The sequence below is a fragment of the Thalassophryne amazonica genome, chromosome 3 (assembly GCF_902500255.1).
Source record: "Thalassophryne amazonica chromosome 3, fThaAma1.1, whole genome shotgun sequence".
Taxonomy (NCBI): domain Eukaryota; kingdom Metazoa; phylum Chordata; class Actinopteri; order Batrachoidiformes; family Batrachoididae; genus Thalassophryne; species Thalassophryne amazonica.
The window spans coordinates 76,564,167-76,590,507 of record NC_047105.1 but is presented as its reverse complement, the minus strand read 5'-3'; the positions used below and the strand labels follow the sequence as shown (position 1 = coordinate 76,590,507).

Here is a 26,341-nt window from a genome sequence, read left to right as displayed (position 1 = left end):
TGTCGTCCTGACAGTCTGCTCTTTTTTTTTTTTACTTCTTTTTTTCATCGGATCAGCTTCAGAACGGTACTGAAATGGCGAACGTGGTGTTGGAGTTTAACGCTTCTGCCGGAGATTCCGAACCACAAAACCGTCCTGTTCTGATTGTTGGACAACAGTCAAACCTGCAGCAACTGAGCTGGAGCCAAATCAGCGGAAAACTGCAGCCAGTTGTTAGCAAAGAGGTAAACAATTGTTTTCGTGAACTTTACAACAGATAAAAGCTAGCTAGTTACCTACCTACCACCCTGTGTTTAGATTAACCTTACTAACAGTCACATCAGTCAGGCTTGTTATTTCTAGTGATGTTGTACAGGCCAAATTAGCGTTAGGTACTACATCAGACAAAAACTGTTGTTAACGGTATCCTAGCTGTAAGGGCTTTACATATAAAAATGGCAGATTTCTTTATTTAACGCATTTGGCTGAAACAGACACATTCTACCAATAATCATATCTGACTAAATAAATCGTTAACATCATATCTTGGTAACTAGGGGCGTGTGGGGGCGACGGAGCTTGAGCGCTGCTTGATGACGTCATCTCAAAATATAGATAAACTGCACTCCTTATTTTATAGACATAAAACTGAAATTTGTTTTAGGCCTCTTGACAAAATTTATGTGGCGTTTCTTCACATTTGGTGTGTTTCATAGTTAAAGCATTGGAGAATAGACACGCTGTCAATTTTTGAAATTAAAATTTCACTTTGCTGTGGGTATTTACTTCAGCTTGCTGATAGTATGAAGACCACATTTAGTATTTCTTACTGTATGTTTGAGTCACCCTGTGAGATACAAATCAAGTCTGATTCTGCTTCTTTCTCAATTCACCAGTTGATTATTTGGAGAAAATGGCTCTAATAATGTTGTTTGGTTTAGTAATGCCAGTTATAATTGTATTTTTTTGTGACCTTGATGTTGTGGAAGATGAGTATCATTTTGTTCTTTACTGTCCTTTGTATTCTCATTTAAGACTTTATTTCAGTGTGTGCAAAAAAATAATGTAGATGTGTTTTGGTTTTCTGAGGAGAAATTTTGAGTTGGATGTTTGAAAAAGAGACATTTGCTTTTGCTGTTTTTGTGTGTAAAGCCTGGGAAAGGAGGCAACAGGTGTGATACCCAGTTGTACCTTGAAATTGTGTAACATGTGACATGTATATGGTCATCTTGTTTTAGATATGGAGTGTCTTATAAGTCCATGTGGGCTGGGCACCAGTGGTGCATGACACTTTAATAAAAATCAATCAATCATCATATAATTGATCACTTAACTGACATCTTTTAGGTCTCCGGGAACGTGATTTTACAAATGGATGGCTGCTCTGGTTAAAGCCTCTGTCTTTCTACTCTTTTTCTCAGCATAGTAGTGATTGCAGAAAAATAAAAATTGCATGAGCGTAATAAGACATGTTAAACTTCATCACCAATTCATGTAATTGTGGCTATTCCTTTTGAGTGTGGTATAAGAGTCGATAACTGTGTCCAATAGTCTTCAGGGAAAAAAGTCTCCTGATGTTCCACAGAGCCTTATCCAGTGTAAGATATCCTTTTGTACAAAGTCCATTAGAGATGGTTGTGCGATACTGCTAACTAGTCGATAAAAGGAGACTTGTGAAAGTGATAGTTACCAAAGGAATAGTTTTTGCTCATTCATCTGACTTCTAAGTACGAGGCCTGTTAGAAAAGTATCTGACCTTTTTATTTTTTCAAAAACCTGATGGATTTGAATCACGTGTGCTTGCATGAGCCAACCTTGAACCTTCGTGCACATGCGTGAATTTTTTCACGCCTGTTGGTTGCGTCATTTGCTTGTAAGCAGCCTTTGTGTGAGGATGGGTGGAGTCTCTCGTTGTTTTTTTCTTTGCAAGGAAATGGCGGAACGACTGGAGCAGTGCGACTGCATCAAATTTTGCCAGAAACTGGGTGACAGCCAGCTGGAAACCGTTCGGATTATTCAGACGGCTTTCGGTGACGATGCTATGGGCATCACACAGATTAAGGAGCGGTACAGCCGGTTTAAAGACGGCTGCACAATGGTGGAGAGCGTCCCGCGCTCCCGGCGGCCATCAACACGCTGAAATGACCGGATCATTCCAAAGTGAACGCTGTGGTGATGTGGGACCGTCATGTGACTATCTGAGAAATTGCGGAAGAGGTGGACATCAGCACTTTTTCGGCACATTCCACTGTTACAAAAGATTTTGCCATGAAAAGAGTGGTGGCGAAATTCATCGGCACAAAGCTGATGGCGCAGCAAAAGCGCCTTTGTGTTGAAGCCTCACAGGACATGTTGTGACATGCCCAGCTCGTCCACAATTTCTCGGATAGTCACACGACTGAAAAGCCACCGAAAGCCGTCTGAATAATCCGAATGGTTTCCAGTTGGCTGTCGCCCAGTTTCTGGCAAAATGTGATGCAGTTGCGCTGCTCCAGTCGTTCCGCCATTTCCTTGCAAAGAAAAAACGAAGAGAGACTCCACCCATCCTCACACAAAGGCTGCTTATAAGCAAATGACGCAACGGACAGGCGTGAAAAAAATTCACACGTGCACGAAGGTTCAAGGTTGGCTCATGCAAGCACACGTGAATCAAATCCATCAGGTTTTTGAAAAAAAAAATAAAAAGGTCGGATACTTTTCTAACAGACCTCATATATACAACAAAAATATGAATGCATCACTTTTTTGTTTTCTCTCCTGTTTATTATGAGTTAAAGTAAAAGATGTAAGACTACTATACGTGTTCCACAGAGCCTTATCCAGTGCAAGATATCCTGTGCAAAGTCCATTGGAGGTGGTTGTGCCATACTGGCAGCTAGTCTATAAAAGTAGACTTGTGAAAGTGATAGTTACCACAGAAATAGTTGTGTTCATTCATCTGACTTCTAAGTATATTCAACAAAAATATGAATGCATCACTTTTTTGTTTTGTCTCCCATTTTTTTATGAGTTAAAGTAAAAGATGTAAGACTACTATATACACAGTATTTGTTTCCCTTGAATTTTGTTCACAAAATCTGTGTTTATGAGTACTTCACCTTTGGCAAGATAATCCATTCACCAGGGAGGTGTGGCATATTAGCAGATTATTAAACAGTATAATTATTGCACGTGTGCCTTTGACTATTGATAATAAAATGCCACTCTAAAATGTACTGTTGATCTTATCTGTAGGTGTACAGGTCATTGGTCAGAAATTTGTCTCTTGAACTGCGTCATCTGCAGTACAAGAGTTCATGCGTAACTTCCTTGAATATGCCTCAAATTGCCTTTTCCCTTGGCACACTTGAGGATTTAGGTATGGGAAAAATAACTTCAGGAAAATTCTTATGTTCTTTTGAACAAGACATGTTCACAAGCTTGTTGCCATTGCAACTGATATCAGTACACATGTATTGGATTGATGTGGTAATTCATGCAATTGAGTTAGCACGCATGTGTTCAGTGACCTGATTAAAAAGGGGTATCAAACCAGTATAAGAGGAGTCCCAAAAATTCTGCAAACTCTTATAGAAAGTAGAGATGTTAGTTTATCCACTCCTACAAATTTTGTTAAAAAGGCTGATGGTGTGGGCTACCAGGTGGCACTAAACGTCCTCAAAATTGGTCAAGTCGAGTACTTTGGTGGTCCCCTGGTGGCCAGCGCCATGAAGATCCCGATGTTTTTTCAGTTGCATTTGATAGAGTAGGGCCTATATTTGTTGATAACATTGAAATCTGGTTGGGGTCTTGATGGCCCAGGGGGTTATGGCCCTTTTTAACTCCTTAATATCATATCTAATCAGCACCCCCCAAAAATCTATATTTGTCTGGCTCTAATGTTTAAGCGTACCTTCTGGCAATGATTGATATTCCACTGCTTAGTGTACAGTTTGTTCTGCTGTGCTGTAGCTGCTACGTAGAATTGTTCAATTCATTGAATTCCTGACACAAATATCAGTTTTGCATTGCTCACCTTATCATCTTTTGAGACTGTTCAAATTAGGAGTTGATGATGTAAGCATGAATACTGATACTATGAATCTGCCCAAAAAATATAATTGTGAAAAAGTTTTAATATTTTAATATAGTACTAATCACTTGAGTCAATTATCAAACAAAGTACTAAACATTTTAAGGTTTTACTCTGTACAATGTGAGCAATTGCTACTTCTCTCTCTCTCTCTTATCAGTGTAAAATGATTGTCTTTGGTGGAACTTGTTTCTTTGCTTTGCAAAACTGTAATAGTGGGGCGGCATAGACTTTGAAAATCTGAAGGTATTCAAATATGCCTGTTTCATATGTTTACATGGACCAGCACCAACTCCTGTTAAAGAATTTATACACATAAAAAGACTCGCAGGGTATGGTACAAGATCTGACACAAGAGGTGACGGTGAGATTACTCATAGAAGGACCACCTTTGGTCAGAACGTGTTATCCATTAAAGACGGGCAAGCTTGGAACAACCTCCCAGTCACAATCAGGGAGAGCACCGCTTTCATTACTTTCAAAGGACAATTGAAAGCTTGGTTACTGGCAAATCAGACATGCAACCATCAGTAGCCTAAAACACAATTCAACTGTGGATGCACCATTCAAGTTTATTTTTCAGTTTTATATATATATATATATATATATATATATACACACACACACACACACACAATACCCTTGTGTATTTTATTTTATTTTATTACATGGTTTAGTAGTCTTTACACAATAAACTTTTTTTGCCGTTGTTACCCCATAACATTCAGTCATATATAGTCCAAGCTATACCTTTTTGGAATCTATATGATCAGATAAATAATGTGGTATAGTTTTCAACATGATTGGAGCATTTTTCAATTTTAACCCCTGTGTAATTCTTTATTGACCCCTGTAGCTCATTAGAGGTCAGCTCCAGGACGGCTCCGTATCTGAAAATAAACATTAGTTAATTGAGAATATATGTGGCAAATTCCATGCTTTTATCACAAAATGAACACTTTATATGGAAATTCTAGCTAAGCTGCACAGCTGTAACATAACATGTTTGCTGCTGCCACTCTCAACCTGAAATTTCACTTTTCTTGTTTTTGTTTCAGATTTGGAAAGCAGCGCTCAGTGCTTTGAACCCAAACCCCACAGACAGCTGCCCTCTGTATCTCAACCATGCAGTGGTGGCTGCCCTTCCACCACGGGTCAGCAGGCACAACAGTCCATCTTCTGCTCATTTTATCTCCCGTTTGGTTCGTTCCTGTCTACCTGGAGGAAACAGCCGTTGCATAGTGGTAAGTATCTTGATAAAAATGTTATCTATCTTTCCTTTCATCCATCCATCCATTTTCTATACCTGCTTACTCCAATTAACCTTTGGGGGGGTGGGGGCACTGGAGCCTATGCTAGCAGTCATAGGGCCTGAGGTGGGGTACACTCTGGTCAGGATGCCAGTTTGTTGCAGGGCCACACATATACAAACACATTAACACCTGCATGCACACCTACTGAGAGTCACTTAATATTCATGTCTTTTGGAGGTGGAAGGAAGCCGGAACACTCGGACGGAACCCATGCGAACATGGGGAAAACATGCAAACCTCTCTTCACCTTCTGTGTTTTTCTCTATCTTTCTATCGCTGCTCCTTCCTTCAAAAGTCCCAACTTCACCACAGTCTGAATTCTTCAAGCTATATTTGGAATAACCATGGAATTATCAGCTGGTCTCTCAATGCTATTGACACCATTTTTCAACAAGGAAATCAGGGCTGGGGGACCCTGCGTGGCCAGATGGAACCTATCCTGCGGGCCATGTTCTCGACGCCTGGGAGAAGTGATGCATTGCATGCTTGGCACCACTCTCCGTGGAAGATGTCGACGATTTATTCTTATTTGCTTTTAATGCAGGAGGGCTGGTGCTGATTGGATTATGCACTGCTCTGACCTGCCAGAAAATTGGCAAGATGGCTGCTGCCAAAACCACAACCCCACATCTGTCCGTCATGATTAATGAAGTGGGCAAGGCGGTACAATCTCAGACTACATTAACTTGTGAACTCAAAAGCAAGTTGGAAAACATCTTAGAGCAAATATCTGCCTTGCAAAGGAAGATGTTGGAGACCAGGAATATTCATAGATTGGATTTCGACGGTCAGAAGAGCCGCAAATGGAATTTCTGTGTCTCTCTGCCTAACTCAAAACATGGCAGCCTTATCAGCTACTGAAGGTCAAAATGCCCCGCATGTTTTTCCTCCAGAAGGATTTCAACGGCCTGGGTGAAGCATTCAGCTACCCTCTTATCTGCCCTCCCTTACAACCTGCTGTTGTCAAGGCAACTCCAGACTTTATGCACACATGGACAGAGACTGACGCATGCCTCCCTCCCACCCGGCCTCCACTCTGCCATTCCCCGGAGACCGCACGCCACAAGCTGCAGCCCCCCCCCCCCCCCCCCCCCCCCCCGCCAGCCCGGCTGCTCGGGACTCTGCTGCAGCGTACACTCACTTTGCCTCAATTCGGATGACAGATCGCTTCAAAGTTTAGCGCACATAAACAATACCAAATGTATATGTGTGGTTGTTTTAATCTTGATGTGTGCCATTATTATATTCAACTAGTAATAAATGTGGATTAATTATTGTATTTTGTCTGAGGTAATTGGGTGTGAAGATAATTTCGCTGCACTTCTAAGTGTAATGACAATAAATGATCATCTCATCTCAAACGCCGTACAGAAAGGCCCCAGATGGAAAGCGATCCCACAGCCTCCTTGCTGTGAGGCAACTTTGCTAACCACTAAGCCACCATGCTGCTCTCTTTCCTTTCATGTAATGGTTATAGAGCCCCATCAAGCTGTTAGTTTTTAATTTAAATTCTATATACTCTTCCTTTACAGATAGTATGTGAGCGTTCAGATGTGTTTGCATCCTCCTGTGCCGTTGCCAGGGCCTTCCCCATCTTCTCTCGCCGTTCTTCATCATCACGCCGACCTGAAAAGAAGCATGTTACTGTGGAGTTTCTGATCACTGGCAAGGATAGCAACCCTCTGGAGCTCACCGAACTTGAGGTACCGGAACATTTGTGATGCTACTTACTCGTTTCTCAAAAAATGTGTGTTTTTGTACCATATGTAGATGTAATTTAAATGTAGTGCACTGAAGTCTTTTCTTCTCTTAGTGTCTTTTTAATGCTGCTGATGGAGTGCGTCTTGCAGCTCGCATTGTTGACACACCATGCAACGAGATGAACACAGATCACTTCTTGGATGTAAGCAAGGCTTTCTCTTTTTGGCCAGATGAGTAAATAATACAGTGGTGCAGTTAAGTCTGAAGAACAGGTTGTCTGAAGAAACATTTGATTCCAGAGTGTCCTTGAGCCAGACTAGACTTTGAACTTGTAAACTGTTCAACCTCGAGTCACAGTGCCTCCTTTGACACCACATAAATGTTAGATAATGATGTGGAGAAAGAAGAAATGCTTTTTTTGGGGGGGGGGGGGGGGGGGTGCGCAGCATTTTTGTCACTGACTTGTTTTCTTCTTTTCTAGGAGATCAAGGCTGTGGGCTCTGAACTTGGAATTACTCCAGTGATCATTTGTGGAGAGGAATTAAAACAGAGAGGATTTGGAGGTATAGGGATGTCTGAATTTGACTTTGATGCTTCCATGTTCACGTTTTTGATTGCCTCTACTAATGCCTGGTTCACGCAGCAAGATTTTAAAATTGTCTAAGTTTCCAATACTTGAGAGATAAAAAACAGTTAACAGTTTTGGTCATACATTGTGCGGTGTGCAGCTACACGGTAAAGACAACACACCACACACAAACAGATTTCACACATGAACGTTCCCAGGTCAGACTGGAAATCTCACAAAACCTCTTGAGATTAAACGTGACTTCAGAGTAAACAAACATGGTGGACGAGGAAGAAGCAACGGTGATAGTTTGTGGACTATTTCTAACAGAGTGAAAAAAAAGTGATACAAAAAGAGAGAGAAGTTGTTTAAAGGAGTGGGGACAGCGTGACCACCGGACTTTCTGGTAAGCCATAACAGCCATTTTGATTTTGGATTCTGCTCTGTGTGTCCGTCACCTCGCTTCCTGATTGGCTACATGTCACATTCAGCAGGCTGCGTGCGTGTTTGTGGTCGGGGGACACCACACACGCTAGGATATAGGGCAAAGACAATCCAACATGTTGAATATCCACGATTTGCGGTCTGAGTGGTTCTGGCATCCTTCCGAGCAGACTAGAACATGCTTAACACACCATACACGGCAGGAATATCTGTTAAGGATATCTTTAGAGCATCACGATAGTCGGGGCGTCCTGAAGATTGTCGGAAGGGGAAAATCGGGTCCAAAATCGGCATAATTATCTTGCCATGTGAGCCAGGCATAATTTTGAACATCAAATTTGGGTTTTTCACAAACCCATGAGAATCTGGTCTGCAAACACCATTTACACAAACATCACAACCAGAAAAACCTTTGGCATCATGAATTGTATCATTATTGTTACAGTTGAGGCAAACATTGCAGACTTTATGGAGGATGTGGTGGTTTTCCATGCCATCTGTAATCTTATGAAATGGGCAGTTTCTGCAATCACCTTTTTAAAGTTCCGTAGACTGATGTACATAGGGCTATTTGTATAAACTGCTGCTTATGTTACACTTGTGTGTATCAGACCAGTGGCATTTTGCTGCAGAGATCAACATCCCATAACCAAGACTTGAAAGACGGTAATTCATGCAGGTCATCTGTCATGGGGGGGTACACTTTTGCATTGGCCACCAAAACAGGATAAACCTGTTTTACCATGTCAGCCTAAAAAAAATGACTGTCAATTTATGTCATTTATATAGCGCCAAATCATAATGAAGCTGCCTCAAGGCCCTTCACACAGGTAAGGTCTAACCTTGCCAGTCCTTAGAGCAAGCACACAGGCAACAGCATTAAGGAAAACCTCCGTCTAATGAGTTGAGGCAGAAACCTCAAGCAGACTAGACTCAAAGGGGTGACCCTCTGCTTGAGCCATTCTACCAACACAGTTGATAATACAAATATACAGGAAAATTTGGGAGACCATGCTGGTGTCCAGGATGGGAGGCTGGGGGGGGGGTTCGGGTCAGGTCCACAGATCCCATCTATGTCATGACTATTGTAGAAGAAGACTCCCACTTCTGGATTGAGCTGCACCTCAGACAGAGAGAAAAAACCGAATCAGGCATCAGAGAGAGACAACAAATGCAGTATAATTTGTCAGCATTAAGCAACAAGAAAAACAGAAGAAATACTAAGCTGATCACCGGCTGCTAGCCCTAAGCTTCACTAAAAGACCCAGACTTTAGATAAAGTTGAGGCCACGACTCACTCTGTTTACAAATAAGATTAATTTAAAAGGGTAGGACCATACTATGCCAGCATGCTAGCCATACGAAAGGAAAAATAAGTGCGTCACTGGACTTGAAAGTCTACAGAATCTGTTTTATTGACGCAGGGAGATCATTCCACAAAGCAGGTGGACAATAAGAGAAAGCTCTATGACCTACAGACAGTTTATGCCTTTATTTATTTAGTTATTTTTGTTAAAAGCAGTCATTTAAAAATTGAAAGTGCTTCAGTACCTTTAAAAAGCTGGTTTTCTCAAGCAGAAGTACTCAATGTCTGTAGTTATGTTTAATTCCATCATGTGCTTCATTTGTGCAACATGAGGAAGAGAAACTAACTAGAATGTCACTTTACTTGCAGAATTCCACTAAATGTTGCTCATTATTATGTTAATTTTACTACTGACGCTAAAGAAAATAATAAATATTCAGACACTGACATCATAAATATATAAAATTTTCTGGTCTTTCTTTGTGGGGTTTGGTGGTTACAGTGCATATGGAAAGTATTCACTTTTTCCACATTTTGTTATGTTACAGCGTTATTCCAAAATGGATGAAATTCATTTTTTCCCCACAAAATTCTACACACAATTCCCTATAATGATAATGGGGAAAACATATTTTAATTAGATTTTTACTAAGAAAAAACTAAGAAATCACAGGTACATAAGTATTCACAACCTTTGTCATGAAGCTCAGAATTGAGCTCGGGTGCATCCTGTTTCCACTGATCATCTTTGAGATGTTTCTGCAGCTTAATTGGAGTCCACCTAGGGTAAATTCAGTTGATTGGATATGATTTTGAAAGGCACACAGCTGTCTACACTTGTAGGCTGCAGACTTTAGTCTGCAGTGAAAATCCCCCCAAAGTTTAGCATACGACCAGCCTCCTCCCTTTGTTTCATATATATATATATATATATATATATATATATATATATATATATATATATATATATATATATATGAATATGAATATATGAGGCTGGCACAGGTGTCAGCAGAGAAGAGCAGCCTATTGTTTCTTTGGAATGTGCCAAGTAACACAAAGACCCAGACAGTTTCACTTCAGCACCAGTCTCCTCCCTTTGTTATATAACTCAGTTGAGAGAAACAATCATAAATAGGGGATGCCTTTCACACAGACCCCAGATGTCTGTGTGAATGTCAATGTCACAACCAATGCAATCAAGAAGGATCAGCGCTCAGGAGGCCTTAGCAATGCTACAGAGCATGTCAGACTGTGAATCTGATGGTGGAAATGTGGGCGGCTTTGCATTTCAGAATGAAAACGTTGTCACCTATTCTTCAAGTGATGAGGATGCGACTTCTCTCGCACCAGTAAAGCCTCCCCTCCAATGGCTCACCAGGAGACGGACAGTGATTGAACTGGACAGTTCAAACACAGAGGCTACATCGGATGAGGGGAAGACACAATGCAGGGCAACCCCTCTTGTACCAAAAAACAAAAAGTTGCTGATTTGAACATAACACCTGGATCTACAGAGAAGGTGAAAGATGGCACTGTGTGGTTCCACTGCAAAGTTGGAGACTATTTTGCTTATAAAACTCCACAGACAGGATTCAGTGGATCTGGAGGGCCAACAATGTTTGCAAAATGCAAAATCACAACTTGCCTTCAAAGCTTCCTGTGTTTGATGGATATCAGCATGTTGTTGACCATCAGAGACTGCACAGTCCAGGAGGGCCGTAGAACAAACCCCAGCTGGCAGATGAGCGTCTACGAGCTGATGGTATTCCTCGCAATCCTTTTCCGAAGGGCTGCTTAGGGCTACGTTGGTGCCATGCAATTCATGTGGGCCAATAGTTTCAGCAACACAGATATCAAAGCCATAATGCCCTGTAACCGATTTCTTGAAATAAAGCAGTACCTTCGCTTCGACAATAAGGACACCCGCAAGGAACGCTTACAAACGGACAAATGTGCAGCAATTTCTGACATCTGGCAGCGGTTTGTTCAGAAGTGTGTGTTGTCCTACAGTCCAGGCCAGCATGTTACCGTGGATGAGCAGTTATTTCTGTCAACGGTTTGTTGTCCCTTTCTGCAGTACATTGCATCCAAGCCTGACAAGTTTGGAATCAAGTTTTGGATTGCTGCAGATCTGGACAAGAAATACATTTGTAATGCCATCCCTTACTTGGGAAAAGATCCCACTCATCCGGCGGGAGAGAGGAAAACAACTCTGCTTGGCACCATCAACAAAAATCATCGGGCGCTACCAGCATCTGCAAAGGAAACCTCGGGTTGCCAGTTGTACTCAACACAGGTGTTCACATCTGGAAGTGCCTTGCTGATGGTGTATGCAACAAAAAAGAAAAAGAAATCTGTCTGTCTTCTGAGCACCATGCATCTGAAAGTGGAAATTGTGGACACCCGAAAACAAAACCCAAACACCGTTGTTGATTACAAACCATTTCAAATGCAGTGTTGATATCATGGACCAGAAATTATGTAACTACTCCATGCATGCAGGAACAGGGAGATGGCCCGTGGCTTGTTTTACAAGCTGTTGGACATGGCTGCCACAAATGCACATGTTTTGTATACAACATATAAAGTATCAAAAGAAAGTCGGCAATTGTTCATGCTGGAGCTCGCAGAGGAACTTCAAAACAGACATTTGCAGGAAATGGCACTAGGGGGAGAGTGCAAACAGCAGTGTCGTGTTTCTCAGAAGAAAACGACATAGTACCAGGTTCGCATACTTTGCAATAATAACAAGCACTGAATGTGTACATTGCTGAAAATACATCTGTGGCAAATGCTGGAAAGATGCACTTTCGGAATGTGGAAACTGCTAGTCATGGCAACTGTATGCTACATTTATGTGATTTGTATAGCTTCCATATGTAACAAGCTTTTTCTTTGGGAGAAATAAAATTTTGTTTTGTTCCTGAAGTCATACCTTCTGTTTGTTATTCCAAGATGAAATGTTTTTTTTGTTGGCGGGGGGGGGGGGGAGTGGTAATCCAAGTTCTATGACATTGTGAGTTTTGTAGCGTAAATTGTCATTGAAATTGGTGTTTAGCCTACAACCAAATTACCATTCATGAAGGATTTTCATCAGAAATACTTCTGCCCTTCTTAAAATGACAGGCAATTATTAAAATAAGTTGTTTTTTTTAATGACAAATAGAAAACGTATCTTGGCTCAAATGATAACAAGAGGGTAAATGTGGACATCTGTCTGTTGGCTAAATAAAATATAAAATGAACTATGGTTACCGTTACTACATGAAATAAGATATGACTTCAATGAAATTGACGACAAAATAAATAATGTTGCAGGGGCAGTGGAAACTAATGGTGGCAGACAACCTGAGAAGTGATCTCCAGCTGAAATAATACTTTGGCACTCAGGCTCAATCAGAGATGACAGAGGAATGTGGTCTGGCCACAGGTGTCAGCAGAGAAAAGCAGCCTATTGTTTCTTTAGAATGCACCAGTTACGACATGAAGGCGCAGATGGTTTCACTTGAGCTGTATGTTAATTCCTCTCCATATGCTAACACATGGAGAGGAATTAACATGTTTTGCAAAGAGGACAGGGCAGGCAGCAGAAAAAAAAATCTCTGGGCCTTGAGGTGATATAAGTCCCTACAGTTGATAGCGTATGTCAGAGCACAAACCAAGCATGAAGTCAAAGGAATTGTCTGTAGACCTCAGAGACAGGATTGTCTTGAGGCACAAATCTGGGGAAGGGTACAAAAACGTTTCTGCTGCTTTGAAGGTCCCAGTGAGCATAGTGGCCTCATCATCTATAAATCCACCAGGACTCTTCCTAGAGCTGGCCGCTTGTCAAAACGAAGCGATCGGGAGAGAAGGATCTTAGTCAGGGAGGTGACCAAGAACCCGATGGTCACACTGTCAGAACTCCAGCATTCCTCTGTGGAGAGAGGAACTCTGTGAATGTCCTTGAGTGGCTCAGACAGAGCCCAGACCTGAACCCGATTGAACATCTCTGGAGAGATCTGAAAATGGTTGTGCACCGACACTCCCCATCCAACCTGATGGGGCTTGAGAGGTGCTGCAAAGAGGAATGGGCAAAACTGTCCAAAGATAGGTGCACCAAGCTTGTGGCATCATATTCAAGAAGACTCGAGGCTGTAACTGCTGCCAAAGGTGCATCAACAAAGTATTGAACAAAGTACGAGTATGTGTATACTTATACATGTGATTTCTTGTAACAGAACAAAATGTGAAAAAAGTAAAGTGCTGTGAATACCTTCTGGTTGCACTGTAGATAGATAGACAGCAGGCCAAAATAAGGCTAGCAATCAGTCTAATTTTGCCTAAAACTCAGGAGCATCTGAGGACTTTGTCCCCTGGCCCATCACAAGGGCTCCATCCTGGACATGGCTGGGGCCTTATGGCAAGCCCAATATAACCGGCCAACTTTCAGGATTTTTCAAGTTGTCTCATTCTGAACTTCAGACTGGGGTGACGGTTCATCTTTCAGTAGGACAATGACCCAAAGCACACAGCCAAGATATCAAATGAGTGGCTTCAGGACAACTCTGTGAATGTCTTTGAGTGGCCTTTGTGTAAGATGGATCAAGGGGGTGGGATTGCATCAGATATTTTTAATATTGTGCAGCTGTAGTCTATACTTACAGAACTGTAAGCATTTAGTTGTTCTTATCTAACCAGATAACATTTGATACTGTTTTTGTTGGTAGCATTGACTTATTTGAACTTTCCCTTTTCCCTCTCAGGTATTTATGGAGTTGGTAAGGCGGCAGAGCACTCTCCTGCATTAGCAGTGTTAAGCCACACTCCAGAAGGAGCAACCCAAACTATTGCATGGGTGGGCAAAGGCATAGTGTACGACACTGGAGGCCTCAGCATCAAGGGAAAGGTGCTTTTCTGTTTTCTTGTTGTTTTGTGTTTTTATTTGTTTACTAGAGAAGGGCATGATGCCAGTTGTAATGCAGACTGATAAATGGTTTTACTTCTCTTAGTTCTGCATGAAGAAAACCTAAACATGAAATCTGACTTTGACTACATCAGTCTGTTTTTTCTTCTTTCTTTTTTCCTTCCTTCCAAAGCAAGTGTCTTTGAACACAGTAGATCAGAGTTTCAGAGCTGTAACCTGTTTCCAGATAAATCTGTTGGATCCTGATAGAAACCTGTGCATGTGTGCGTGTGTGTGTGTGTTATCTATTGGATTGTTTTTATCCACAAATGAAATCAAACATTTCCCAATCCAGACCACAATGCCGGGGATGAAGAGAGACTGTGGTGGGGCTGCTGCCATTTTGGGTGCTTTCAGAGCTGCAGTTAAACAGGTGAGAGCCTTTCATTGTTACTTTAAACATCTGCTTGCCTTCAAAAAGTCACATGAGAAAATGCAGATTGCTTGTGTTTGCTTCAGGGCTTTAAGGAAAACCTCCACGCAGTGTTTTGCCTCGCAGAGAATGCAGTTGGCCCAGCTGCCACAAGACCTGATGACATCCACACTCTGTACTCTGGAAAGTGAGACTATTTTTAATATCAGTCACAGTTTTGCTTTTCATTTGTTACACAGAGAGTGAAGTACAGTTTTGATTTGTGTCTGCTGTCATGTTGTTACTGTGATGTATAGATTTACAAGCCAATTCCATTGAAGTGAGCAGGGTTTAAACTTTATGGTGTAAAATTGCCATCATTGGTGTGTTTCACACTCAAGGACAGTGGAGATCAACAACACTGATGCAGAGGGAAGACTGGTGCTGTCTGACGGAGTGGTGTATGCCAGCAAAGACCTGTCAGCTGATATTATTTTAGATATGGCCACACTGACAGGTGCACAGGTCAGTTACACACACTTGCTGATGCTGAGCCTATCATAATAATCATGTACAGGTGCATCTGAAAAACTTAGAATATCATGAAAAGTATTTTTTTTTTTTTTACCAGTTATTTCAGAAAGTGAAAATTTTATGTTTTAGAATGTATAAAATGTTTCAAGCCTTTTTTATTTTTTATAATTATGACCTACAGCTCCAAAAAATTGAAAACATGTCATCGATGATGTCAGTTCTGCTGCTTTCTCTGGTGGGCCCTTGTTTGGCTGTTCAGGCCGATTCTTGATGCACAGACTCTAGAGCACAAAGGGCATTGGAATAGTTGAGTCAGGTCAAGGAATCCTTGCTTTTCGCCTACTCCTGGCGCTGGCGATATGGTCCCGTCGTGCAGTCTCAAAGTTTGCATGGGCCCTCTCTACAAAGGACCTCCATTCAGTTCTATTTGAAGCATAGGCTTCAAGTTCGTTTGGAGCCAGGCCGCACAGTTTCAGGTTGTCCTTTACGGCGTCCTTAAACCGTTTCTTTGGGTGTCCGACTGATCGTGTTCCTTGCGCAAGCTCACCATAAAGAAGCTGGCGTGGAAGCCGTGAGCTGAGCCTTAAGGACCATGGCCTCAATACTGACGAGGCCGGTCCGTTCCAGGACTTAAAGGTTGGTCACTTTGTCTTGCCATTTTACTCCAAGCAGAGTTCACAACGATTTCATATGGAATTGCTCAAGCTGCTTCAGGTGCCTCTTGTAGAGGGTCCAGGACTCACAACCATACATGAGACTGTGTGTGTATGTATATATATATATATATGTGTGTGTGTGTGTATGTGTACATATATGTATATATATCAACACACACATTAGGGATGTGAATCGTACAACAACTCACGATTCGATTCCGATTCTTGGGGTGACGATTCGATTCAGAACGGATTTTTGATTCAAAGAGCTCTGAGAAATAGTTGTATTACTTAAAAAATGTTTATTTTAAGAAAATGCAGCTTTACAAGGTTAATCAAGTGATTCTAGATGTAAATTTACTTATCTGCTTTGCTCGTTCGGAGTTGGCTGGCACTTTAGCGAAGCGCTGGTCAGTAGTCGGCAGATACCGCTGCTCCCCTCTTTTAGCTCCGGGTGATGGCGTAGCATGTGGGCTTGCGAATTTGAAGTGTTTCCGAAGTACTTGACTTTCATTTTGCACACTGCATAAGTCATGTCAAGCGCCTTCTTACGCAGCAAATAATAAAATCCAAAATGCGCCCAAACATTTGCCTTCAGCAAAGACGGTGCTGGCTGAATTAGCTCTTCGTCCGCCATGCTAAGCTACAGCCACTGAACTCTGCAGTTCACGAGTGTTTGAAGCATGCCAGACCACCCCCCGCCCCCCCTCGCAGGGATGCTGTAGTGCTGTGTTACATCAGCTTTCTTTCTAACAACACTCAATAAGCGTTTGGGAACTGAGGACACTAATTGTTGAAGCTTTGTAGGTGGAATTCTTTCCCATTCTTGCTTGATATATGACTTCAGTTGTTCAACAGTCCGGGGTCTCCTTTGTCATATTTTGTGCTTCATAATGCACCACACATTTTCAATGGGCGACAGGTCTGGACTTCAGGCAGGCCAGTCTAGTACCCGCACTCTTTTACTACGAAGTCACGCTGTTGTAACACGTGCAGAATGTGGCTTGGTATTGTCTTGCTGAAATAAGCAGGGACGTCCCTGAAAAAGACGTTGCTTAGATGGCAGCATGTGTTGCTCCAAAACCTGGATGTACCTTTCAGCATTGATGGTGCATCACAGATGTGTAAGTTGCCCATGCCATAGGCACTAACACAACCCCATACCATCACAGATGCTCGCTTTTGAACTTTGTGCTGGTAACAATCTGGATGGTTTTTTTTTCTCTGGAGGACACGACGTCGAATGATTTCCAAAAGCAATTTGAAGTGTGAACTCATCAGACCACAGCACACTTTTCCACTTTGCGTCTGTCCATTTCAAATGAGCTCGGGCCCAGAGAAGGCGGCAGTGTTTCTGGATGTTGTTGATGTATGACTTTTGCTTTGCATGGTAGAGTTTTAACTTGCACTTGTAGATACTGCCGTATCTACGATGAACTGTGTTAACTGACAATGGTTTTCTGAAGTGTTCCTGAGCCCACGCGGTAAGATCCTTTACATAATGATGTTGGTTTTTAATGCAGTGCCGTCTGAGGGATCGAAGGTCACAGGCATTCAGTGTTGGTTTTCGGCCTTGCCACTTACGTGTCGAAGGTTCTCCAGATTCGCTGAATCTTCTGATTATATTGACTGTAGATGATGGAATCCCTAAATTCCTTGCAATTGAACATTAAGAAACATTGTTCTTAAACTTTTGGACTTTTTTTTTTTTTTTGTTACGCAGTTGTTCACAAAGTGGTGATCCTCATCCCATCTTTGCTTGTGAACAGCTGAGCCTTTTGGGGATGCTCCTTTTATACTCAATCATGATGCTTACCTGTTTCCAATTAACCTGTTCACCTGTGGAATGTTCCAAACAGGTGTTCTTTGAGCATTCATCAGTTTTGTCACTGCTGTCCCAGCTTTGTTGAAACGTGTTGCAGGCATGCATTTCAAAATGAGCAAATATTTGCACAAAAACAAAAAAGTATCAGTTGAAGAGGATTTGCAAATGAATGTATTCTGTTTTTAATTTACATTTTACACAACGTCCCAACTTCATTGGAATTGGGGTTGTATATCTAACTGTCCATCCATCCATCCATTTTCTTCCGCTTTATCCAAAGTCGGGTCGCGGGGGCAGCAGCTCAAGCAAAGCCGCCCAGACCTCCCGATCCACACACACCTCCCCCAGCTCCTCCGGGGAACCCCAAGGCATTCCCAAGCCAGCCGAGAGATGTAGTCCCTCCGTGTCCTGGGTCTTCCCTGGGGCTTCCTCCCAATGGGACGCGTCCAGGGGGCATCCGGAAAAGATGCCCGAGCCACCTCAACTGACTCCTTTCGACGTGGAGGAGCAGCTGCTCGACTCCGAGCTCCTCCCGAGTAACCGAGCTCCTCACCCTATCTCTAAGGGAGCGCCCAGCCACCCTGCGGAGGAAACTCATCTAGGCCGCTTGTACTCGCGATCTCGTTCTTTCGGTCATGAGGCAAATCTCATGACCATAGGTGAGGATCGGAACGTAGATCGATCGGTAAATCGAGAGCTTTGCCCCCCTACTCAGCTTTCTCTTCACCACGACGGTCCAATACAGCGACCGCATCACTGCAGACGCTGCACTGATCCATCTATCGATCTCACGCTGCATCCGTCCCTCACTCGTGAACAAGACCCCGAGATCCTTAAACTCCTCCACTTGAGGCAAGGACACTCCACCGACCTGAAGAGGGCAAAGCACCTTTTTCCGGTCGAGAACCATGGCCTCGGATTTGGAGGTGCTGATTTTCATCCCGGACACTTCACACTCGGCTGCAAACCGCCTCAGTGCACACTGAAGGTCCTGATTTGACGAAGCTAGCAGAACCACATCGTCCGCAAACAGCAGAGACGAGATTCTGTGGTTCCCAAACCAGACCCCCTCTACACCCTGGCTGCGCCTAGAAATTCGGTCCATAAAAATATTGAACAGAAATGGTGACAAAGGGCAGCCCTGGTGGAGGCCAATGTGCACTGGAAACAGGTTTGACTTACTACCGGCAATGCGAACCAAACTCCTGCTGCGGTTGTACAGGGACCGGATAGCCCTTAGCAAAGGACCCCGGACCCTGTACTCCCGGAGCACTCCCCACAGGGTGCCCCGAGGGACACGGTCGAATGCCTTCTCCAGATCCACAAAACACGTGGACTGGTTGGGCGAACTCCCATGAACCCTTGAGCACCCGATGGAGCGTGTAGAGCTGGTCCAGTGTGCCACGACCAGGACGAAAACCACACTGCTCCTCCTGAATCCGAGGTTCGACCATCGGTCGAATTCTCCTCTCCAGTACTCTGGAATAGACCTTACCGGGGAGGCTGAGGAGTGTGATCCCCCTATAGTTGGAACACACCCTCTGGTCCCCCTTCTTAACAGAGGAACCACCACCCCGGTCTGCCAATCCAGAGGCACTGTCCCCGATCGCCACACGATGTTGCAGAGGCATGTCAGCCAAGACAGTCCCACAACATCCAGAGACTTAAGGTACTCAGGACTGATTTCATCCACCCCAGGAGCCTTGCCACCGAGGAGCTTTCTAACCACCTCGGTGACTTCAGCCTGGGAAATGGATGAGTCCGCCTCTGAGTCCCCAGTCTCTGCTTCCTCTTCGGAAGACGTGACGATGGGATTGAGGAGATCCTCGAAGTACTCCTTCCACCGCCCGACAACATCCCCAGTCAGGGTCAACAGCTCCCCACCCGCTCCGTAAACAGTGCTGGTGGAGAGCTGCTTCCCCTCCTGAGGCGTCTGACGGTTTGCCAGAATCTCTTCGAGGCCGACCGATAGTCCTCCTCCATGGCCTCCCTGAACTCCCAGACCCGAGTTTTTGCCTCTGTGACCGCACGGGCTGCGGCACGCTTGGCCTGCTGGTACCTGTCAGCTGCCTCTGGGGTCCCACCTACCAACAAAGATAAGTAGGACTCCTTCTTCAGCTTGACGGCATCCCTTACTTCCGGTGTCCACCACCGGGTTCGGGGATTGCCACCGCGACAGGCACCAGAGACCTTGCGACCACAGCTACGAGCGGCCGCATCGACAGTGGAGGTGGAGAACATAGTCCACTCGGACTCCATGTCTCCAACCACCCCCCGGGATCTGGGAGAAGCTCTCCCGGAGGTGGGAGTTGAAGACCTCGCTGACAGAGGGTTCCACCAGTCATTCCCAGCAGACCCTCACGATACGTTTGGGCCTGCCAGGTCTGACCGGCTTCCTCCCCTCCCAGCGGATCCAACTCACCACCAGGTGTTGATCGGTCGACAGCTCTGCCCCTCTCTTCACTCGAGTGTCCGAGACACGTGGCCGAAGGTCAGATGATACGACTCCAAAGTCGATCATCGACCTCCGGCTCGGGGTGTCCTGGTGCCACGTGCACTTATGGACACCCTTGTGCTCAAACATGGTGTTCATGATGGACAAACTGTGACTAGCACAGAAGTCCAACAACTGAACACCACTCTGGTTCAGATCGGGGAGGCCGTGCTTCCCGATCACCCCCCTCCAGGTCTCACTGTCGCTGCCCACGTGGGCGTTGAAATCCCCCAGGAGAATAATGGAGTCCCCAGTCGGAGCGCTATCTAGTACCCCTCCCAGGGACTCCAGGAAGGTCGGGTACTCTGCACTGCTGCTCAGCCCATAGGCCGAGACAACGGTGAGAGACCTGTCCCCGACCTGAAGGTGTAGGGACGCGACCCTCTCGTTCACCGGCGTGAACTCCAACACATGGCAACTGAGCTGGGGAGCAATAAGCAGTGCGACCCCAGCTCTCCGCCTCTCCCCGTGGGCAACGCCAGAAAAATGAAGCGTCCAGCCCCTCTCCAGGAGTTGGGTACCAGAGCCCAAGCTGTGCGTGGAGGTGAGCCCGACTATCTCTAGTCGGTATCTCTCAACCTCCCGCACAAGCTCAGGCTCCTTCCCCCCCAGCGAGGTGACATTCCACGTCCCAACAGCCAGGGGCTGTGAGCATGGACCGGGCTGCTGGGCCACCTGCCCTCGACCGCCACCCAATCCTCTCTGCACCCGACCCCCATGGCCCCCTCTGCAGGTGCTGAACCCACAGGAGGGTATATCTAACTACCAAAATTAAAATTTCAGACAAATGCTTGAAATATTTGTTTATATGTAATGAGTTTAGAACGTATAAAATTTTCACTGTCTGAAATGAGTGACAAAAATTGTTGAACTTTTCACGATGTTAAAATTTTTTTGAGATGCAGCTATACTGTGGATGGCCTCTGTTAAGAAAGACAGTGGCTTTTAGATGTCTGTCAAAAATATAGCTGGATACAATGCTCTTTATTAAACATTTAATTTGTTTGTTCAGGGTATTTCCACTGGGAAATACCATGCAGCTGTCATGACCAACAGTGAGCAGTGGGAGATTGCGTGTGTTCGTGCAGGACGCACCAGCGGAGACCTTGCTCACCCTCTGGTGTACTGCCCGGAGCTGCACTTCAGTGAGTTCACGTCTGCTGTGGCTGACATGAAGAACTCTGTGGCAGTAAGTAGCAAAAACCTGATTCCTCAAATTTGGTATTGTCAGAACAGCAGAAATTGTCTGGTCTCTTAAAACAAACAAATTGATGAAAGGACTTTATCAATGTCCCAAGTAGGTTCCCAACGTTTGGTCATAAATAGTTATAAAAAGACTTCACTGTAGATATCTTACACTTTTAAGGTTTTTAAAAGTGACAATGTTTTTATATAAGGAAATTTTTGATTTGTATTACTGTTTCTGTTTCAGTTGTTCTGGTCATCAAGTTCAGATTATTGTATTGCTTGTATCTACATCCTGTTTATATTGCAAGATACTAGCTACATGTTTTTAGGTGTAATGCATGTGTGGCTGGTAGCTGCTGTAATAATTTGGGAAAACTGCTTTAGTTTGTCATAATTTTCTTCTGTTTTAATAGGACAGAGAGAATGCTCAGAGCTCCTGTGCCGGCCTGTTTATTGGTTCCCATCTGGGCTTTGATTGGCCTGGCGTCTGGGTCCATGTTGATATAGCCTTTCCTGTCCATGCTGTGAGTACCTGTGATATAATGTCTAGATAGACACTTGGGTGTCTGATGTGAGAGTTTTATTCATAAGTGAAGCAAATTATGACAAATCGTTGTAGTATACATTTTTATTTGCCCTTTCAGAGAGAGTCATAGGACCACTTTAATTTGTCAACATGAAAATTTACAAATCCCCCCCCCCAATGAGAAATGTGTCCAGCGTTGGAAGAATGGGTTTAAGGTCAGGGTGGTAAAAGATGCAGTGTGTTGAGAAGGTGTAAGGTGTCCCTTGAGGTGCAGAGAGAAAGAGTGAGCACACGCTCACTTTCTGTGTGTGTGTGTGTGTGTGTGTGTGTGTGTGTGTGTGTGTGTGTGTGTGTGTGTGTGTGTGTGTGTGTGTGTGTGTGTGTGTGTGTGTGAGAGAGAGAGAGTTGGATGATATACCATGAACTTATATGGAAAAGTCTGGCTGAGAAGAGAGGTGAAGATCAGAACACTACAGAAGCAATGTTTTGTTTGAGATTGCTGATAAGAGAATAATGGGGAAGGCCAGAAGAAATTGTGTGTGTATTGAGTTAAAGCTTATGGTAGGGTGCAGAGAGAGGAGATGTGATGCACATTCGGTATTGAAAGTGAACACACCCTTGGGCTTCTACACATTTTAATTTCTTCATATTGTTTTGAGGAAAGCCAAAAAGCCATTCCTCTCATATAACACAAGTAAATCATCAGTTTTCTAGACTATTTTTTTCAGACAAATCAGGGGATCGATGCATGAACATTTCTAATTCACTGAATGTCTTGGATTCCCTGTAGTAGATGGACAGCCTGTCTGTTATCTCCTCCCACTCTCATCCATTGACCACTAGGATAGGCTCTAGCCCACCTGTGACCCTTAACTGGAATAAGCAGGTTTAGAAAATGGATGGATGGATGAATATGCCTTTGACTTTACTTGCATCAGTCATTAAAAAATACAATCAGTATTGTACTTTATGATAAATCTGTCTGGAGTAGGCAGTTCCTAAAAATTGGGTGACCATGCAAGGAGGAGACAGGAATCCACCAAGACACCCATGACAACTCGAGGAGATATAGGTTACTGTGGTTGTGATTGGAGAAACTGGGAATGGTGCAAGTTTTATATTCTTGCATCGCAAGTTACACATCGCCATGGTGGATTGGAGTATAAAAGGATTTTCTTAAAAAGATGACTTGAAGGTTCAGCTACAGTTTGCTGGAAGGCACATAGGAGACTCGAGCCTAGAGCTGATCCGTTTCCCTATATGAATGTTCTCTGTGCCACTTCACCATGAAGCTTTGACTGATGATTCAACAGGCCCTATGCACAATCTCTCCAATCGCAGCCAGAGGAGGTCAGTAATCGCAGAGATGATGGATATTTGAAATCCATTTAAGGACAACTCTGTCAGCTTGGAGCTGTGCAATAGGAATGATGGATATGTTCAAGGTGGAGTTGGGACTGCATCCAGGATTGACTCTGAGTTCTTTCTTGTTTGCAGTGGTGATGGACAGGATGAACAAGATCAGACTGGAGTCTCCATGGACTATAATGTTTGGAGACATTTTCATTAGTAGTGAGAATAGGAAGCAGATTGAGTTGAGCCTGGAGAGGTGGAGGTAGGCACTGGAGAGAAGGGGAATGAAAGTAGTAGGAGCAAGAAGGAATACTGTATTTTTGGGAGTATAAGTCAGACCTGTCAAAAAAAATGCTACTTGAAGAGGGACTGAAAAAAGTCACCTTTTTTCTGTATTTATCACCTCTTTGATTTTGGGTTTTTGTGCTTTGTTGTAGTGTACTTTTTTAATGGCATTTTTTTGTTTTAAGTTCCTTTGGCTTGTCCATTTTTCCACTCTGGTGCACCACAACAGATCTGAGATGGACATCCTGAAAAATACACCCCTATATTATTTCATGTTGTAAGGACAAATCAAGCCACAAGTGCAATTATGGATGAATTCTCACTTTTGACACAAAAAAAACTCTTCCCACCAGGTAACAGCAAGAAGGTCCTTTGGGACTTTCTTTGTAATAAGATGAGCTGTGATAATGATTATGCATGAGGTGACATAAATATGAGATCAAAAGCAGGGAGAAACTTAAGGGACTTACTAAGAGCTCTTATGAATTTAGAACTTAGATCTCCATTGTGTTTTGATGATGCCACACTGAGATGGCTTTTTTGTGTGTGTGTGTCCACACAGGGTGAGCGAGCAACAGGGTTTGGCGTTGCTTTGCTTCTGGCTCTGTTTGGTCAGGCATCTGATGACTCCCTCTTGCATCAGGTGTCTCCTCTTGGTGCTGCCGTCACCATCACTGAAGACCAGCTGGAGCATGACAGTAAAAGAAGGCGACTGGTCTAGAACGTATAGGACAGTTTACTCTCCTACCCGAAGTGCTCCGCAGATACTCTTAACACATGAAGCAAGTGCTCCTGCCCCAGGATGAATTCTTTTTTTATTTTATTTTTTTTTTATTGTGATTCACTTTCTGTGGTTGAAATGTGACTTCATTATATTGGACGTTACGTGATCAAATCATATAATAATGATGATGACTTGGATTTATAGAGCGCCTTTCAAGCTACCCAAAATGCTTCACGAGTTACATTATTCATTCACTCACACATTCACACACATTGGTGGTAGTAAGCTACTGGGGCAAACTGACAGAACCATTCTGCGCTTACAGCCCCTTTGACCTCCACCTCATTCACACCTCATTGAATGGGTGGAAGCCTGGATTTGAACTGCTGACTGTTCGGTCATAGGACAACCCACTCGACCAACTGAGCTATTGCCACCCCAGATATGATGCATCTGATATAAAAACAGACCATTAATGGTCCATGTGACCAGACACTGGCTGCAGTGATCATCATGTTTGCTCCTTCAGCTGTCTTTAGATGGTAAAGATTTCAGATGTTCCCCTCAGCAGCAGCTACTGTAACTTCAGCAGCTACAGAGTGACTCATGCCTGCATTTCAGACAATCTCTGTCCTTTGTTTATGCTGATGCCATACTTCTGGCCGGGGACAATGTGTCAACGGAAAAGAGCAGAATACGAAGGGTATTTTTAGTTTTTGTATCCATGTTGCTTCATCTTGTACAGGTTCACTGTTTCAGTTGTCAGTTACTGACAAGTCACATGCAAAGCGTTCATTGTCTCTTAAATATTCGACAGGCTCCTGTTGAAATCAGATTTTTATTCCCCCGTCCATGTGACAGTCATTGTGTGAGTCAATAAAGACGATGCCACCTGACCTCAGTGTGCATGTGAACTTAAAACACTACAAGTTTGATTCTGCTGCAGTGTGACTGTGGATGTTCTGCTCATTTGGCCTAAATTGGGCACATTCTTATCCCTTGATGTTTGTTGTTTTACATCACACAGGCTTACAGAGTTGTTGAGTCACAGTCGCGAGTTAAACTCATTTTAAAACCTCCAGTTGGCATTAGAGACGTTAGTAATTTACAGTGAAATTGAGTACATGAAAGTGAGCTGATTATTTTTTAATTATTCTTCAGTATTTTGTGGGGTTTTGCAACTCAGTCCAAACTTTCTATCACATTTACTGGTTTGTGAAGATAAATCTAACACTGTCCAAATTTGATAAATTATGCTCTTTTTGATCTAATGTCAGGGAATGATATCACTGAAGAATTGAGCCACATGTATAAAATTAGGTAAATTAAAAATCTGAAGTCTTTATTCAAGGTGTGTGAGATTTTTTTTTTTTAATACATACATGAACTGTGTAGAACAAATGTCTCGCAACTTGGGTGTATGAGCCACATGATAAACCCAAAGCTAACTTCCCCCTGGGAGTCAGATTTCCACGAAGAGGTGATGCACTTCCTGGCAATGCACAAAGCCAATGCAAAAAATTTTCTTTTGGTTCCTTCTTAAATGTGCCTCAATGTCTGTAAGGTCTCCTAACAGAGATTTGAGGATCTAAGGTGAACTGGAGTCAGAAAAGTTTAGTCATGGTGTCAGAAAAATCACTACAAAATTTAATACATTGTGTATAACTATGTGCAGTGAGTCGCCTTCTATACCGCATCTACACACTGGATATCTCAGGTTCATATTTGTGTAATTTTTGAGGTATAATATAGGTTTGGTGAAGGAAATTAAATATTTGACTGGCTCCTGTATCTAGAGTTAATGGCAGATGGACAATTTTGACATAATTCATGAAAAACTTTGATAATTTTTTAAAAACAAAACGCTAAAAAATTGCATGTACATAAGTATTCACACCCTTTGCTCAATACTTTGTTGATGCACCTTTGGCAGCAATTACAGCCTCAAGTCTTGAATATGATGCCACAGGGTTGGTGCACCTATCTTTGGGGAGCTTCCTCTTTGCAGCACCTCTCAAGCTCCATGAGGTCGGATGGGGAGCGTCAGTGCACAGCCATTTTCAGATCCCTCCA

At 43.4% G+C, this 26,341-nt stretch overlaps 1 protein-coding gene across 1 annotated transcript; it reads left to right on the top strand.

Annotated features, from left to right (window-relative positions):
- Window positions 1–25,613, top strand: npepl1 (aminopeptidase like 1). Its single transcript, XM_034166850.1, has 12 exons — window positions 1–224; window positions 5,110–5,295; window positions 6,897–7,067; window positions 7,178–7,267; window positions 7,547–7,628; window positions 14,132–14,274; window positions 14,627–14,704; window positions 14,791–14,891; window positions 15,085–15,208; window positions 21,205–21,381; window positions 21,794–21,904; window positions 24,107–25,613. Exons 1-12 carry the CDS (start codon window positions 75–77, stop codon window positions 24,263–24,265), a joined length of 1,572 nt encoding a protein of 523 aa, XP_034022741.1. The 5' UTR covers window positions 1–74; the 3' UTR covers window positions 24,266–25,613.
- Window positions 25,614–26,341: the final 728 nt, after the last annotated feature.